This window comes from Cyrtonyx montezumae, unplaced genomic scaffold, assembly GCF_038088225.1.
Source record: "Cyrtonyx montezumae isolate F1298 unplaced genomic scaffold, pur_monq_1.0 scaffold_18, whole genome shotgun sequence".
Classification (NCBI taxonomy): domain Eukaryota; kingdom Metazoa; phylum Chordata; class Aves; order Galliformes; family Odontophoridae; genus Cyrtonyx; species Cyrtonyx montezumae.
The window spans coordinates 17,256,602-17,274,703 of NW_027071914.1; the positions used below are offsets into that span (position 1 = coordinate 17,256,602).

The window sequence follows — 18,102 nt, forward strand, 5'->3', positions numbered from 1 at the left end:
TGATTCTTCAGAACAGGTTTATTTGCTTTTCCTTCTTAAACATCAATGTACCATTTTTCTTCCTTTGCTTGCACAGGGCTCGCTCCCCCCTCCGTGTGGGGGTTTAGCTGAGGGAGGTTATGTTGGAGCGGCCTCCTGGCGGTGCGACAATGCGCTTGCTGGCAGAGCGAATGCCTTCATCAATCTGGGTGCCTGGAAAGGGCAAGAAAGCACCAAGGGAAAGGGATGCTGAGAGGATGTTCTCGGCATGACTCAGCCACCAGGAAGGCTGGAGTCTTGCTGAAAGGCTCTGGGCCACCGATGGTGACCTCTCTGCCTCTGACTGAGGCAAGACCCCAAGGAGAGCAGTGGCCACTCCAGGAGCAGCTGTCTCTCCGTGTGCAGTCCCACACAGCACAAGCAGGGTCCAGTGCTGCACTATGGCTGCAGCCCGGCCACCCCCCACCCTGGGGCACCCAGCCCACCCAGTGCCACGCTTACCTGACAGGCTGAACCCTGACTGGTGGAGGTTCCTGACAGGAGGTGTCTGCCGCGTGGGGGACCCCCGGGTGGACCCCGCAGGAGTGCCGCCCTTGGGGGTGGCGGTCAGGTCAAACACAGGTCCATCATACATGCCCCGGGGCACAGCGTGCATCTCCGCCATCTGCTACCGGACAGGAGTGGCACAGTGACACTGCGACTCCCGTGAGCCCCCCAGTGCCACCAGCACCCTGCAGCACGGAGCCCAGGCCCCCTGCTCCCACTGCAGAGCCCACTCACGCTGCCAGCCCTGCGCTCATCTGTCCTGCACGCCTGAGACCTCCCTGCAGCATGGAGGTGTCTCAGCCCCACCACTCATCTCCCAAAGTGGGCTGAGGGACTATGCAACAGGCAAGCCCTTGATGTGGGTTTACGTTGTGCAGACAGGGAAAGGCCCTTTTTGCCCAGTCTCCTAGTTTTTAACTCAGCAGTTCCCTTCAGATTCCTGCTGCAGCAGGAAGGCAACAAGGGAGCAGCTGGACCAGCAGCACCCACTGCTGACTTGAGGCCAATGTCCTGCCCTGGTGGTAGCACACCACCAGCACAGAGGTCACAGCTCTGCCAAGCCCTTATCCATTCCCAGTAGGTTCAGCATACACAGGTTTGCAGCGCTGTTTCCAAGATACCAGATACACCAGAGAGTAAACAATCAGCTAGCTGGGAAAGGGGCAATTTGGGTTAACAGCTTCACTGCTCCTTCTGCTGGCATCCCCACCTCCTTACCTTTCTCCTGGCCTTGATCCGCTTGTAGACATAGTCAGGGAAAGGGCTGCAGGGCAGGAAGCGCCCAGTCCCCTGGGTCACGTGCAGGTTGCCATCCTCCAGCATGATCTTTCCTTGGCATATGACAACCAGTGGGGTCCCACGCAGCTCCATCCCTTCAAAGATGTTGTATTCAGCTGCCTGCAGCAACCAAGGGTGGCAGTCAGGAGAAACGTGAGCACTGTCTGCCCACTGAGGGCTGCTCAGTCCCCACACTTCGCTGCTGAAGCCTCCAGGGCAGGGAGAGGACACCTGTAATGGCCCTGGCTGCCCCAGAGCCCTTCCGTTCTTCACCAGTCCATCACACCTAGAACCCACCCCAGCTCCCATGTAAACCAGCACCTGCTGCTTAGGAACCAGGTGAGAAACAGGGAGGTAGGATGGGATGAACAAAGCATGCTGACAAAACTGGGAAAAATTTGGACTCAGAACTGAGAAATCCAAATGAGAAAAGCCTAGTGCAGAGCAGCCACAGCAGGAGAGCAAGGCGGCTGGGTGAAAAAGATGCTGCAAGCAGAGCCCAGGACTCGAAGGCATCCCACCCTGCAGTCACAGCTGCATTACCCAGAGCTGGAACTTGGTCCCTGCATCTCACCAGCAGGGCAGCACCAAGCTCCTTGCAGCAAGATCACTGTGTAGCACTTCCCACACCCATTCCCGGCACGAGCAGCGGGCTTACAGACTGGTGGGTTTTTGCTGTGACGATCTTCACTGCATCAGGATCCCAAATGACCAGATCACTGTCTGAGCCCACAGCTATTCTCCCTTTCCGTGGGTACAGATTAAAGATTTTTGCAGCATTAGTGCTTGTCACTGCCACAAACTGGTTTTCATCCATCTTTCCTGTAGCCTGCTCAGACACAAAGAGAACAAAACACTCTTCTGGGGAAGGGAAAAGGAAGAGCCCAGGTCTGGCACTAGACAGACCACAAGCTGGAGCAATATTCATGAGTCGCGGCTGTTCATCCTGTGGCAGCTGCTTCTCCTGCTCCAGCTTGTTTCAGCCCATAGAGCCAGAAAGGAGACACGCCACTGGGTACTCAGCTTTGCTGGTCCACTCAAGCTTGTCCACTCCCTGCTAGGCTGTCTCTTACCACTGCCTTGTCCCAGATGACAGACATCCGTTCCTCGATGCCATTGGTCCCCTCTGGGATTGCTGTGAAGTTGTCTTTTCCAATTGCTTTCTGTGCAGTGCTGAACGTACAGTGGGCACTTCCCGACACCTGCAGGTCACCACTGGTGTGGTGGTAATAAGAGCATGCTGAGCCATTTCATAGTCAGACAGTGGCAGAGACATGAGGGACTAGGAAGTCCTCTGCGTGTGGGCAGTCCCTGCCCAGCTCTCTATTACTCTGCACGCCTGTTTCTGTGACTCTTCAGCCTGCAGACCCCCACCAACAGCCCCTGTAGTGGATGACTCCCCTGGGCAATGGTGGCTACACTGCCCGCCTGGGGCACAGCCAGCACGCTGTGCACAGTGCACAGTTCAGAGTGGGGGAAACATCATGGGGAACACAGCAGCCTGTGCCGAGACAATAGGTGTACTTCCCTAACAGACCATGACTCACATCAAGCTAGAGGGACAAAACATATCAGTGTGAGACAGACCAATAATTTCTGGCAGCTTGTTGGGTCTGCCTGGGAGAACATGCCAAGCAAGGAGGAAGGATCCCTGCCCAGCCAAGGACTGTCCCCACAGAGGCCATCCACTGTGTCCTGGCAGCTCCGGCTCCATCCAGTATGAGCTCACCCTGCCCTTGCCCAGGGTCCTCTGTGTGGAGGGGTTTGCTGGCAGGATGGGATCCATCTGCTGATTCAGCAGAGACAGCAAAGGGCAGGAATGGGCAGAACCAGCTGCTGCCAGGAGGACAGGACAAGGAGCTGAAAATCAGCTGGGCCTGAGGGGAGCTGGGGACACAGCCACTGCCAGGTGAAAGGGAGCAGGGCCCAGGCAGGCTCCTGCAGCAGCTGGGAGGGAAAGGCCTGCAAGAGTTGGGCTCCTGTACCCAAACCTCTGATGGCACAGATGCAGTTGCTCTGCACAGGGCCACGAATCGGTCCTAATCCACTGGTAATCTCCATCTTCCTCTGATAATTTCTGCCATATGTCTGACTGCAGCGCCAGAGATCCAGCCTGATGACACAACACGCTTCCTAATCTCCACCAGCTTTGTCTTGGTGGAAAAAAACAAACCACCCAGCCCAGCTGAAGCCCTTCAGCTGCTTCTTCCGCCAAAGCCTCACAGAAAACAACTGGGAAAAGAGTTTGGGACTGAGCTGTGCTGTCTGCAGAGCTCAGAGGTTCTCCTGCCCCTCCTCTGAGGTCTGTGGTAAATTTGGTATTGAAACAGTCCCAAAGCATTAAAAATCAAATTCAGGAGTTGGGCTCTTATTTCACTGCCAGTCACTAGGATCTGTATCTATCTCATCCGTTCAGATCAAGCAGACACACATGCTGCTCAATGCCCACAGTAAAATCCCAGGCAAGGTGGCACATTCAGACCCCAGATACGTGGGCACCTCTCCTGCCAGCCACAGCAACTCTACACAGACCCAGCACTGCCCCTCACTGGGGCACAACCCCAGCTTATCCCTCTGCTGTCACACCTATTTCTGACCTGGCATCCCTTGCTCATCTCAGAGATGTTTCCAACATTACCTCAAAGGTTGTTTCCATTTACAGCCCCCAGCCAGCCCTGCCCAGCTAGCACAGAGCAGCACCACACACAGTGCTCAGCAGAGCTGTGGGGCTTGCAGCTCACATGTGGGCACAGCCAGCAGTGGGCACTGAGTCCCTGGCTGTGCTGCATGCCTTTCCAGTGAGGGGATGGAGGATAGCTCTGAGAGAAAGGTCACCTCAAATAGCTGAAGTGCTTCTATTGTTTGCTCTCTGCGTTCAGCAGATCCCTTCCCCACCCCCTGCCTTTAGGGTGAAAAATCATCCACTATTCTTGCCAGACATGCACGAGCTGTCCGTAAGAGCCTCGTGCTCCTTGCAGGCTGTTCTACTGTCCACCTGGGGACAAAAAGCCAGTGTGGTATTTGGCAGGTTGGACCCCACCAGCTGTGCCACCTCTGCTCCCAGACCTCCTCATGCACAGCCACATCCCAGGCCTCTCCTTCTGCTCTTCCCACAGTCACAAGGCTTTTCCAGCTTGGCCAACGCTGCCACTGACAACTCTGTGCTGCCTGGCCCTCAATTCTTTCCCTTCTTCAGAGCACTTAAAGCAGTTCATGACTGCTTGCCATACTATTTTTCTCATTACTGGTGCTATGCTTTCAGCGCCTCTCACGGCAGCCACTGTGGCTCTGGGGCAGCCATTTCATCAGGCAGCTCATTAAATCCCTGGGCTGAAGTGGTTCACATTGGAATAATGTCAAGGCTACCTGAATACTCTTTGGCCTTCTCTTTGGCTGCTGCAGGCCAAAGGCTCTGCCTCCCACTCGCAGTCACTGGCAGAAAAGACCAGACAAGGCACAGCCTGCCTGGCCGCTGCTGCTCACCTGGCCAGGAGGGAGTTAATGTAGTCAGGGGTTGTGGGGTCTGGGCTTAGTGGGGGTGAGACCACGAACGCCGCAGCCTTGGCCCAGTTCTTGCTCCAGTAGTGTGTTCCATCAGTCCCCAGGCTGGCTGTGATGGGCTCACCAAACACCACATTGCCTGGAAAAAGGGGCAGAGAGGACACAGGTTTGGTGACTACAGCAGTCTGATCCTTGTCTACCTGTTGTGGCCTTTTAGGGCAGAAAGGAGGGACTGCTGGGCCCACAGCATGTCCAGAGATTTCTCTACTATCAAAGGCACTTCCCAGTCCTTCAGTTCCAGTTGCAGAGCCTGATGGTGCAGACCCTAATAGATGGGATAGCTCTGGGCTGCTCAAGGAAGGGTTCTGAGCCCAGCAAGCCAGGGCAACACCAAATCCAGCTGCCCAGACTCCAGTGGCAACAGTGTGGATACACACAGCACCAGCAGCTGCTCACCCTTTTTCCTGGCTTGAGAGATGAGATCCGCAGCACTTCTGCTCATCACTTTAGTCACATAGAGAGGGCAGTTGGTCTGACTGGCAATGATGATGGCTCGGAAGACAGCTTCTGCCTCCAGCTGGAAGAGAGAACAGTGAGGCTGCAGAGGAGCACAGCAGGCGAGGAGGGCTCGCTGCTGGCTGTGCTCACTCTGGTAACTGGGGGAGGCTTCAGGCTCCAGGGCCCAATCTTCAGGCCAGAGCCAAGCAGCACTCTGCAGGGCTGCAGCGTGGAGCTGGGCTGCCGCTTGTTCCCCTGCCTGGCTCCAGTTCTGTCAGCAGCCCGAGGAGCCCAGGGCCAGCTGCCCACACCTGGTAGCATGGCTCCAGCCAGCACAGGCAGACGCATCTCTGCCTCTCCAAGTGTTCAGTTTAATCAGACACTGCCCTGCTGCTGCCTGGGGTGCTGTGTCCCGGTGGGCTGCCAGCAGCACAGACTGGCTGCTCCGAAAGCCAGCTGCTGGAGCAGGGCTTGTTTCCACCACAGGGTTATCTTTGAACTATGACATCAGCCCTTGCTCAGCCTGAGCTCAACCCTAGACGTTCTCTAAGTGTTAGCTCTGCAGCTTGGCTTCAATCTTCAGCCTGAGAAAGCTGAAAACAGAAGCCTTAAAAAGACAACATACCAACCAGCCGGGCCCAGGGAAGGCAGGCACTGTGCTGTTGCTGCCTGCAGCTGGCAGCTGCTCAGTGCTCCCAGTAGTAGGCCACTGCACTCAGACGTACATATGAGTGCACCTCACACACTTCTGTGAGCCTGTCTGTAGCACCATCCATCAGCACAGCAAAAAGAATTTTCTTCTGCATCTTAACAACTCTTCGGAAAACATGCCAGCATGCTTATGGTCTTGAGTGGGCTTTAACACATGGACAGGAACTAACAGAGCCATCACTGAATACCCTCCAAAACTGATCCAGTCTGAAGCAGCACCATCCTGCACTACCAAATCCCCAGCACTACCTGCTAGAAGAGCATGTCTTTAATGTCCACAGAAGTCCTTTCGGGACACAGCAGGCCCTTGGACCCTGCTCAGCCTCCCAGTGCCTTGCCAACCACCTGCAAGCTTTTGGGAGGGCAGCACGTCACTTGCACACCACCAAATGTTTTCCCAGATTGAAGGTGTGCTGGAAGAAAAACACTTTCTTTTCAAAGGTCATACATCTGGCTTTGGCTGTACAGACTGCATCTAGAGCTTTCTTGCACTGTTTTCAGTTGCCTTATGCTTTAACGGCATTTCAGGATCAAACACTCGATAATGCTTTATTGGCTCTGGACAAGAAGAACTGCAGCACTGTCTTACAGGAACAGGACAGTTCTCAAATTCTGGCACAATATCCCGTAACTGCAGGTCAGCTTGCCAGCTAGTGGCAACAGGTCTAAGGCCAAAAAAAAAAAGAAGTGTACATTTATACACAGAGGAACTATGATCTACTGGCTTTTATGTTGTCTTTCCTCTTTATCGTCTCATACTTCAAAGACAGTAAGCACTGCATTACGCTGGGCTCTATCTGTCACTACCAGTTACAATACAGTCAACTTATACTGTTAATTTAAGCCAATTGATTTTATTTCTGCAGACCCTGAAGTACCTGTCACTGTGTTCCCCTACTCAGTTCTGTAGTTGAACCAGATCTCTTACTGTTTTCTTCTTTCATGTGCCACAGAAAGTTAAAAAGCAGCTCTCAGCAAGGAGTTGTCTCAAGAAAACCCATCTAAAATTAGACACACTCAGATTAACAGACCAAACAGAAAAATACCCTGTAAGCTAAAATTAGAAATAATCTAATTAGTGTCCTGACAATGACTTGTAACCAGGAAATTCCCCCTTTCCTCCCCTCCCACTCCTTCCACCAATCATTTTGTCTGTCTGACTTCAAAACCCACATTAGACTGTAAGCAGAGATTAGGCAGGAAGAGGCTGGAATCTGTCTGTGCTCAGACACATGAATAGTGACCTTTCAGAGGGACTAAAACTTGCCTTTCTGTTCTCCTCGGGCCTCTTGCAATCTGGAATCCCATAGAAAATAAATGCTGCCAAACCTGCCCCAAGTGCTGCTACAACTGTACAGAACTTTCTGTTGATTATTTCATCTCTGAACAACTCAGAAGCCCTCATCCCTGCTAGGAGACTCTAGCAAGGTAGAAAAACGCTGGTCACAAAAAAGCATCTCACTCTTTCTTGAGCTGATACCAAACCAGACAGCATTACACTTGCACACGCAGTACACCCCACTACAGCTCACAGAAAAAGCTCTTCAGAGCACTGTTCTGTGCCTTACCTCCTCGGGTCTGCTCAGCACATGGCCCTCTGGACCAGTGATTCCCATCTCCAACATCCTGGCCTGTTCCTAGGACACAGAAAGGATAAAGAGATGTTATCAGGTTCTGAACCTTCCCCCACAGACAAGCAGACCCCTTCTGATGGCTGAACAGAGCTGTCACTGCACTCTGTATTTAGCACAGGCAGATAAACGAGCTTTGTTTTCATCCAGAAGTACATAAAGAGTCTCTCTCTGAACCTCACAGATGCTAGTATGAAAACACGAGAAATGTTTTGGTTCAGACCTCTCTCACACCACTGACAAAGCTGGAAAAGCTTTGCAATAATAAATTCACCAGTTATCTCGTGGTCCTTTAAAATCCTGATGTTCTCCTGAAAAGTTCTGCCCATTCCAAGTTCCTTTTGAATTTAGGAAGAAAAAGAGCTGCTGATATCTGCTTTCTCTCATCTGTCAGCCCGTCTTTCTAATCCTGCAGGAAACCACCTGCTTAACAAAACTTTGGCCAGTGTGGGTTTTTTGTGTTGCTTTTCTTTCTTCAGATGTCACAGATATTTTCACTGGTTTTGTTTTAAAAGAATAGTTTGTCAGTATCTGATATCCCTTTCAATTAATTGAGTTTTTATTATCTCTAGAAGATGACGATGCTTTCTGTAATAAGAGAATCATCCACTTCAAAACACTCGTGCTCATTCCTGGCTGATCTGCTGTGCTCCTCTGAAATTGATTTTTTACCTACTACTGTTTCTCAGGACCAAAACACATAAGTACCACAAGCCAGTTCTTCTATGCTGAAGTGCAGATCAGCGCCCTGAAGGACAATGCTGAAGGATCTCACAAAATCTTTTCTGCAGTTCCCACCAGATACTTCACAGCAGAAAATCTTGGTAAATTTGATATCACTGCTGAGCAGCAAAGAGATCACCTTGCAAAAGATACCCATGCGGCTTTAGTGGGGTTTTTGTAACATGACACGTAAAATCAGCCGGGGATAGATTTCCAGTCCCTGCACACCTGAGTACCTACCTGTGCAATTATATCCCCATTTTCAGCATGAACTTGAGCTATGGCACCCAGCTCTCCCAGGCAGCTGAATATCTCATACAGCTGAAACAGAGAGAAGAAATTACCACAGACATGTCACCCTGGCTTACACATGACTGTAAGTCTTCTGCACTGTGCCCCCAGCAGAGAGCTGTGCAGGAACAGAGTCAGGCAGGACCCAGCATCGGCCACACAGAGCATGGCCTCGGTGGCTGTACCAGGCAGTGCCTGCTCCCAGCTAGTGTTCTCTGTCCTCCGCAGCCCACCACTCTACCTGCCATCCTCTAACAGGGTGCCTGGCCATCGAGCAGTGAGGGGCTGCCCGAGGGCTGCACTTCTCAAGGCAGCAGGGATGAGCAGCATGCAAGTCCCTGCAGAGTGTCTCACCTCAGGCCACAGAGCCATGACTACACAGCACTGCTGCTGGCTTTCCAGCCAGCACTCCAATGCACACAACCAAAGCTGTAAAAGAGCTCCTACCTCAGTGTTTGACATCTGGTACAAGTCCTTGTAGGCCATGTAAACCATGAATGAGTTGACTCCTAGGGGAAGAGCAGAGAGGAAATTGAAGGGGAGTGAGCCAACAGATTCCCCTCCCCAGACACACGGGAAGCACAGACCCCTGGAGGAAGGGCACAGGGGCTGTGTGGCAGGAGGCTCTCTGCTCCGGCTGCCTGCTCTGCCACTCATCCACAGAATGCTCCCAGCTCAAGCAGAATCCCGTCACGCTCAGCAGCCAGGGGAGCAGGGACAGCACATCCACCACCTTCCCCTTTCTACCAGGTCCCCTGCACCCAGTTGATGGAAGGAAAACGAGGCAGCAAACCTTTCTCCTGGACCATGGCATGCAGCTCCTGCCGGACGCGCTGGTTCCAGCGGGGGATGTCCACGTGCAGTGCGTAGTCGCAGCAGGCCTTCCCGTCCGCCCACTCCCGCCACCTCTCGAATGCCTCCACCAGACTGGACTCGGGGTCTGGCACCACATGGTCCACTGCAGGGTGACAACAGGTCATGAACAAAGGCTCCTCTGGCCAGATGTCCCGATGTGCACCCCACCATACCTTTGCAAGACATCACCATCCCAGACATGTCTCCCCAGCTGCTCAGGACAGCCCTCGTCATCTCCATGACTTCTGTGGTCCCCTTCAAGTGCAATTATTGGGGGGAAATGCACACAGCTTTTACTTAACAGCCTCTGGGAAAGGACCAAGGGCTTTTACAGGCTTATGCTGAGAAATGAGCTGAGTGCTTCAGGTCCTCATTCCTGTTCACCCCCATTTCTACCTCATTAACACAGTCTCCTCCCACACTGCAACACTAATGCACCTATTACTGCCTGCCACACCACCTCAAGCCTGCCACTCCATGATTTCTTTTTGGCCCAAGGGGGAATGAGAACTGGTAGGAAGAAGGCAAGAAGCCCAGTTCTTTACTGGAAGGATCACTAATTGCATGCCCACGTATCCCATCTCCTGCATCCCATGAAAACCTGCAGCACACATAGCTGTGCCCACTGCACAGCAGTAAAGCCTGGGTCTGCAAGCAGTGCACACTCATGGAGCTTTCCACAGAAGGATCTCAGAGTCCTCTTTCCTTTTTCATTAGCACTGTTTATTTCTGAGCAGCACAGGATGCCAGGACGTTGCTCTGTTTCTCTGCTCAGCGTCATCTGAGCATCACACTGCCCTATTTTTATTTAACCAGGCAGAAAAGTGTTCCTTTTTTGTGTTTGTTTTGATCCTTTTTGAGGTTCTTGGGGGCACCAGCAGCTGTAGATGTTGGATCACTGCAGAACACAGATCTGAAGCTGTGCTAAGGGCCCTGTGCACATTTTCTCTCCCAGCACTAAAGGTCCTACAAATTCATTCTACTCTTTACAGTCTGCATTAACAGACATCATAGAAAAGATGAGCACATTGTCATGGATCTTTAAAACAAAGGCAACTGTGAAAAGCAAGCAGGAAAAGAAACAACTGGGCAACATTCCAAGAGTGAAAGCAAAACAGAAAATTCTTAAGACTGAGGAGTTTCACTTGGATTGGGATTTTATTGCAAATGCCTTCCCCAGCTCAGAATAGCAGCATGTCCAAAAGCACTGCGAAGAAGTGCTTGACTGGGGACATGGGTAGGGGCTAACCAGAGCTGGCTCACATCTGCACAGCTATTCTGATATGTGGGCTGCACCCTGGTAAGCGACCCTCTCACTTCAGCCTCTCACTGCTCTGCTTCTCCAAGACAGCTCAGAAGGTGAACTGTGCCACACTCTGTGGTTTACTGCTACCCTGCGCTCAAGCAGAGTAGAGCTGATGCTCTGTAAAGGATTCACATTTTAATATCCAAAGGTATGTCTCACCCCCTGGTCAGGAAAATTCATTTTCAGGAACCTCTCAAATAAAAAGATCCCAGAACTCTACTCCACGCAGACCTGCCCTACCACAAGTTACTGGTAGCAAAAGCTAGAGCTGCACACTTGGCTGCCCTTTCTGTTCCAATCTCTTTTCCATTAGAGAAGCCAGCAAGGCAGGGAGAAACGTGGGCCGGCCTGGCAAGGACAACAAGCATCCTCTACTGAGTCTCCAAAAGATCATCGGTGTCAAGACGGCTCTCTGGTCTCTGCCACTTAGCCTGCATGTTTCTGAGTTCCCACAGGGATTTCCCTTCCCAGTCCCCTCCCCTGTTTTCCCAAGCATCAGATGCATTTTGTTCCCAACTGCCTCTTCCAGAGGGTAACAATGACAACGTTGATCATCTTTCTCCTTTCTCCAAAATTTTCCCTAAAATTCTTCCCTATCAGTCGTCGTCTCTGTCCATCTTTGCTGTCCTACATAGGAACATCAACACAGCCCCCTCTGTACACCCCCTGCATAAAAAAAGTATATCTTCAGAAGTCATGGAAGTCAACATCAAACAGATCCCATGCAAAGTTACAGAACAGAATGCAACAGTGCTTTAACTTCACTCAAAAGCACACAAGTCTGCTGGGTGTTGTCACACGTGGGACCTGCCTGCTGCACTCACTGATCATTGTAGTCCCACCAGCCAGGGCAGCTTTTGTCCCTTGGAAGAAATCATCCACTGCTGTCATCCCCTTGTATGGCATCTGCAGGTGAGTATGGACATCAATTCCTCCAGGGATCACCATCTTCCCATTGGCTTCTATGGTCTTGACCCCTCCAGGGACAATGAGATTATCTCCAATCTGCCTGATAAGACCACATCAAGATGGTGAGCCACACACAAAAGAAAACCAGCCACCATATAATGGATCAACAGGACACCTGGGATGCAGCCAAGCCAATCCCAGCCTGGCAACAATGCCCTGCTCCTTCCCAGGAACCAGAGGTGAGACCACCTCACTGAGCAGCCAATTGTGAGGTTGTCTGTGTAGTCCTGGGAGGGCTGCCATCTGTCCGCCTTTAACAGTGTCTATTGTGACACCAACTGCCTGGGGCAGGCACTGGCTCAGGGTGGCCAGGAGCATGGTCTGATAAACAGATCGCTGCAACGTTTGGTGAGAAGCTGCCCAGGTCACCCCGTGCACCACTGACCAGGAGCCAGACACCTGCAACTATTCCCAGCACAGCAGTCCTACCTGCTTAGCTGGAACAAGTGCCCCCCAAGCCCTGACACCAGCCCTGCCTCCAGTAAGCCGCACCCCTAATCTCCCCTCACCCCCGTCCTTCTGCCCACCTTAAGTAAGGCTAAAGTCTGAAGCTTACTTACAGAGAAAGATGATTTCCCACCGTAATGCCACAGCTGCTAGGCCAGCTCAGGGCTCGGCAGGGACTGGTAATGCTGCTCTGAGTAAAAAGCCCTGCAGGCAAAGGACAGGCCCTCTCCCCAGGACCTTCCTTCTCATCTGCTGCCCTCTTTCCCGAGGATGCCACCAGCAGTCTCACACACAAGTCCCCAGGTATACCAAAACATCTGACAACAACCTTAAAATCTCTACTATACATCTACTCAGAGCTCTACCTGCTTGTACTGAAAGCCCTCTGGAGGACAAATGATATTCTCCTCCCCGGACACACCAGTTCTTCTGCAGGTCAGGTCACCTGAATGTGGGGACTCCCTTCACTCAGCCCCCTGTCCCCTCAATCCCTTTATCTGCCCATATGTAGCACTCAGCCTTCAAATCTCTTCTTTCAGAAATCCTATTTTCATCAAGCCACCCTCAGTCTTCCCTGATAAATCAAGATAAAAGAAACGCAGGTTTTACTGGAAGACTTATGATTTCCTTGGCACACTGGGGAGGCAACCGAGGAGCAAATTCCACTTTTGTATTTCATTCAGCATATCCACTTTACAGGCTTTTTCCTTAGAATCTCACAAGATCTGTAGACAGATCAGATTGCTCCAGTGTCCTCATGGCAACGTATCAGCAGCTCCTTCCACTATTTTTTAAGATGAATCCCTCACCAAAGAATTTGAACTGCTCACTGTATTTTTAAGAAAATTCATTTGCAGGAGCATGTCGATTGCAAGGCAATGGAATTCTGCAGCCTCCAAGCCATAGACGAGGCTAAGGGATTTCTGTTCCACCTCTGGACCTGGAGCTGACTCCGATCCCTGTTCAGGTATGATCACCAGTCAAGAATGCTCTCCTCCCTGAGCTAAAAACAGCCTCATAAAAATATAGTCCCACTTCCTGAAAAGTATTTATCTACTGCTGGATTTTTTGAAGATCGGTATTTTTCTCTTAGCACACAGCTGGCAATGGCTTTTCAAATCCCTCTGCTGCAAATTTTCACGGTTCTTTCAGTTCACCCAACTTGGAGCTCGTCATCGGGTAAAATTTGCTAGTTTTGAGCTGCAGCTCTCAGACAACCAATCACTGCCCTCTCTAACAAGTGAAGAAGCTGGAGGGGCCCAGAGATTTGCCAGCAGCTCCTGAAAATCTCAGGGAGCTAGATGACCTGCAGCACAGCACTCCCTGACAGTGCTAACAAATGGGATCTTGGGTGGGGTCATTCATGCTAACACTAGTGACACAGGAGGCACAGACAAACCTTGCTCCTGATGCAGTTAGATACAGCTTTGTTGTACAGTGGACACTGTTGTCACAAGGTCACCAGTCCAGCTGCAATTCAGTCACTATGTAAACATGTTAGGCTTCATAAAGGTGGAGAGCTGAGCCTCCAACCAAAGTGGGTTTCACCAGGTGGCGAGCAGGATGCAAACTGCATTCACAGAAAGCCAGTAACCATCCTAACCTGAAGCTAATATAAGGAGAAACAGAAGTAATACACAGTGGAAGTCCCATACTTACTTTATGAGACCATCTTCCATGTAAATGTCAGCGTAGAATGACTGATCATCGTTGACTATTCTCCCTCCTTTAATAAGGAGACGATCACTCTGTGAAGAGAAAACACGGCAGAAGTCAGCAGCAGGCAACACACATTCCTCAGCTGCCAATGGACTGCTTCTCTTGGGTGCTCTCTTACTGCAGCACACAACTCACTGCAGCAGCAGATGCTTCAGAAAGTTTGTCTGCCGTGACACTTGGAAAACAGAACAAGCACAAGGACTGAACGGCACCTGGACCAGAAATGCTCTTATGTCCCTTCCTGCACTCACACTTTTGGATCTAGGCAACTGAGAGAACAGACACAGTGCTGCACGGAACAAATCCTATCCTGAGGAATATAGGGTCCTCCTTCTGCACAAGTCCGAGCAATGGCTGCACGTGGTACTGGGAAAAACACCCTGATCTCACACATGGGTGCCACAAATTCAGGTGACATTATCTGCTTTTGCTGTTCCAGAGGATAAGCAGACTTCTTGATTGCTTAAACCACATCCAGGATCCTTCCCAGCTTTCAACCATCCCTTACTTTCCCCTTTGCTCCTGCAGGTGCCTACAGCCCCATTTTGTGGTGTGAATCCCAGCCCCCCCAGCCACCACCACAGTACAAGCCCAAACCCAGCTGCTGACAGCCTCTGCAGAGCTCACACATAGCCATCCATATCTTTTGGAGCTTGTACAGTTAATTCCTCTAAAGGGAGCTGGGCTTGCCGCTCTGCACCAGTTACCCCCAAGGGATTTCTGGAAACATCACTATTGCACGCTCATTCCCAGCGAGAGAACCCCCTCACACCCCGGCGGTGCACAGCGGCAGAAGAGCAAGGCAGAAGAGCAAGGCTGTACCGCAAGGCAGTCTCACTGCGCCGTGCAGACAAAGAAACTGGGTGGGGAAGGCAGCACGCAGCACGGCGCATTCAGCTGCTGCAGCTCGGCCTCCACGGGCTCTCCCCGGCAGCACTGACAGCCTTCAGCAGCCCCAGGCTCTGCTGCTGAGATAAGGCCACCAGCAGCACAGGGCCAGGACCCACGGCCCGCTGCAGCCCAGGGCTGGAGCCAGGCCTGACCCCTCACGGCCACGGTCCTCTCCGAGCAGCAGACCCAGCTCAGCTCTCCTCTCTCCTGACTGTGGGTGGAACACAGAGGTCCAGCAGAGGTTTGCATGGATCTAACCAGCAGGTCACTGCCAGCACGTGGAGCTGTTACCTTGCCTGGTGTCACCAAGGTTGCAAGCACCCATCACTTGCATCTGCCTGTGCTGCAGCCTAGCCAGGCATGCCAGCCAGGAGCGCCAGGTCTGGGGCCAGCCTGCAGCCCCTCCCCACGCTGCACACTGCATGGGATGCCCAGGCCTGGGGCCACGGACCTCAGACACAGACAGTGCTGCTAACGGACCACTGATTCTCCTCCTCCATGGCACAGGGCACTTGTCCTCCCTTCTGCTTCTGTATAAATGTCATCTCACTAACAACAGTGCAATTTTAAATTCAGAAAACACTAGAAGAGTGAAGTGGAACCACAGACATATCCTTATAGCCTGTCAGTCAGCAAGGGAAGATAGCTGAGCTGCGGCTCCTAGGGATGGAAAGGATATGCATTTATGGCAGACAGCAATTACCATGCAGCAGAATCAACTGCAGGCTACAAATCAGGGCTATGGTCAGAAACACAATACTCCAGTTAAGTATGTACAGTTTCTCCCATTTCCCTCATATACCACGGCATACCCTTGTTTGTTTTAGCTAGCCTGCTGGAAGAGCCAACCTGCCCAAATCCAAAACCACAACCAGACTCCGGTATGCCACACCCACAGCTTTTGCAGCTAGTGATTTACCCTTCTTTGGTCCATGGAGCTCGTTCTTGCCAGGGTGCAGAAGCATCAGCACACACCGATGCTGACTGCTTCTTCTTACTCATCAGACCAGAAAAAGCACAGGGACATGGACATGGTGGTATGGGAAGCAGAAGATCGGAGCACTTGACAATTTCTGAATAAACTGCTAATATGAGGTCAAAAAATACACCCGTACACAAATGCAGTCACTTTGTGGCAGAGAAGAAGGGCTGCTCAGTGCTCAGTTAGCTGCTAAATAAAATTGCTATACTCACTACAGCTGCAGCACAAACAGTGCCTTTATTCACGGGTCAGGCCCTGCTGTGGGGCCTGCCCCATGCCTGCTCACCAGAGCACCCCTGCACGCTGCAGGAGAGCAGCTGTGCTGGTATCCACCCACTAACAAGGAGGAAAAATATAACACAGTAAAATAAGGAACATCCCAACGATGCCCCACCTCCAGGCTCTGCATTATTCAGGGGAGCACCCTGACATCAAGAAGCCAGGAAAGCAGAACGGAAGAGGATGAAACAGTTTCGAGGAAATGAGCCTGACTTAATAGGCAGCTTCTGCAGCACACACATCCAGTGCAGCCCCAGATCACAATAAGCACACTGTTCCCCCACCAGAGCTCGGCCGTGCCTCTCCACACCCACCGCATCCCACTGCCAGTCCGTGTCGGGCCGTGTCACGGGCACAGTCAGCAGATGGGAGGCCCTGTCCACACAGGCACTGCCGCAGCCCCTCTCCTCCAGACCCACCAGCAGCGCGGTGCCACGTGTGCCAGGGCCTGGCACGGCGGCGAGCAGGAGCACAGCTCTTGGCAAGGGCCACGTGTGGGAGCAGCGCATGGATGCGAGGTGCCCCAGGGCACAGCACCGTGCCTCCCACTGGGATCTTCGCCACCCAGCACCTCTGCCCTGCTCAGCAGCTCCATCTGGGTGCTAGACACTCTGCTGCTCTGACTGCCTGCATGTGGGATCAGTCCTAAGAAGCTTTCAAAACCATTACCCATTTCCTCATGCCCACACTCTGCTCCTGATGCTCTTAAGCATTATCTGTCCATTTGAGATCCCGGAGTATCAGGGGCCTCTTAAAATCTCTTGGTGTGATGTGTCGCAGGAGAGGGAGGCAGCTGCTTCCAGAGGGATGCTAGACCCAGCCAAGAGCAGTGCTCACCTTATTAACTAAGCACAAGGGCATAGTTAGGGTAGCACAGGAGCAGGTGCATGGCTTTACTGCTCTTTACCTTGAAAAAGAATAGACACTAATTGCAAAGGTGTGACATCAGGAGCTGAACGTGTCCTTATTAAGGGACTTCAGGAGAGTGCTGAAAAGCCTCGCGCTGGAATCGCAGCGTCAGCAGAGCCGTGAACTAACTCCTTGTTCCCCGAGACCTGTGGCCAGGTGTGGAACAAAGCTGTCCAGTCAGTAACTGAGGTTTTTCTCCCCACATGAGATACCAACCAGCCCTATGCAAGCCTCTTTATTTCTAAAGAGGCTGGAGACATCACAGAGATGCTGCCTGAGGGCTGTGATGAGATGGCTGAAAGGGGTAAGCACAGCCCACACCATGAGAAGATGAGGGAACTCCAGACCACCTGGGATAGAAAAGGCTTTTGTGACCAAAGCACAATGACCAGAATGTTTTGTATCAACCAACAGCTCCATTGGCAGTTATTTTGTGAAACTATGGCAAGTCATTTCTCCTCTTAGACACTCTACTTCACATTCTGCAGGGTAAGAAAACACTGTGAATGGAAGGAAAGGAAATATTTTGATTCTATCAGGGTGAGGGGGAGCTAATAAGCACGTAGAAAGTTTGGGCTGACCCCTGAGCTCAGTGCCCAAGCATCAGTACATACCTGGTCAGTAGCACCACATCTACCAGACTCTGATACACTGTGTGTGATGTAAACTGTAAAAAAAAAAAGCTCCTGAGCTGATGAACCAGGCACTGAGAAAGCCAAAATATTTCACTCTCCACTTTTCTATCCACGCTGCTACCAACACATGCCCAGACTTTCAAACCTTCTTTCAATGGCCACAGTCTTGCTTGTAACACTGTCACGTGTCACTTTGACCAGGCTTTTCTAGTTCAGGTTGGGAATAATTCCACACCAATTTACCGTGGTTGGAAACTAGCCACCAGCTGTGACAGCAACACCAGCAAGTACGAGAAGAAATAGGATGGGATTGCCTGTGCCTCTCCAGAATTGCACAAGACAGTTTAAACAATATCTGACAGGAAGGAAAACCACTCTGATTTCCAATACCTGCAAAAAAGCCAAATCTGCTTGTTCCTGGGGCGACAGACCCAGCAAAGGCACTGCTCTGCA

At 51.7% G+C, this 18,102-nt stretch overlaps 1 protein-coding gene across 2 annotated transcripts in view; it reads right to left on the minus strand.

The window, feature by feature from the left end:
- The window catches only part of DPYSL3 (dihydropyrimidinase like 3), a 27,768-nt gene continuing 9,666 nt past the window's right edge, over nucleotides 1-18,102 (minus strand). For both annotated transcript variants that reach the window (XM_065734916.1, XM_065734918.1), the window contains exons 2-14: nucleotides 13,894-13,982; nucleotides 11,643-11,827; nucleotides 9,451-9,615; nucleotides 9,105-9,166; nucleotides 8,607-8,687; nucleotides 7,581-7,649; nucleotides 5,260-5,380; nucleotides 4,786-4,942; nucleotides 2,376-2,517; nucleotides 1,961-2,131; nucleotides 1,243-1,422; nucleotides 481-643; nucleotides 1-192 (exon numbers count right to left, since the gene is read on the minus strand). In XM_065734916.1, coding sequence (XP_065590988.1) covers nucleotides 104-192; nucleotides 481-643; nucleotides 1,243-1,422; nucleotides 1,961-2,131; nucleotides 2,376-2,517; nucleotides 4,786-4,942; nucleotides 5,260-5,380; nucleotides 7,581-7,649; nucleotides 8,607-8,687; nucleotides 9,105-9,166; nucleotides 9,451-9,615; nucleotides 11,643-11,827; nucleotides 13,894-13,982 — 1,674 coding nt within the window. In that variant the 3' untranslated portion in view covers nucleotides 1-103. The remainder of the gene's footprint in view (nucleotides 193-480; nucleotides 644-1,242; nucleotides 1,423-1,960; nucleotides 2,132-2,375; nucleotides 2,518-4,785; nucleotides 4,943-5,259; nucleotides 5,381-7,580; nucleotides 7,650-8,606; nucleotides 8,688-9,104; nucleotides 9,167-9,450; nucleotides 9,616-11,642; nucleotides 11,828-13,893; nucleotides 13,983-18,102) is intronic.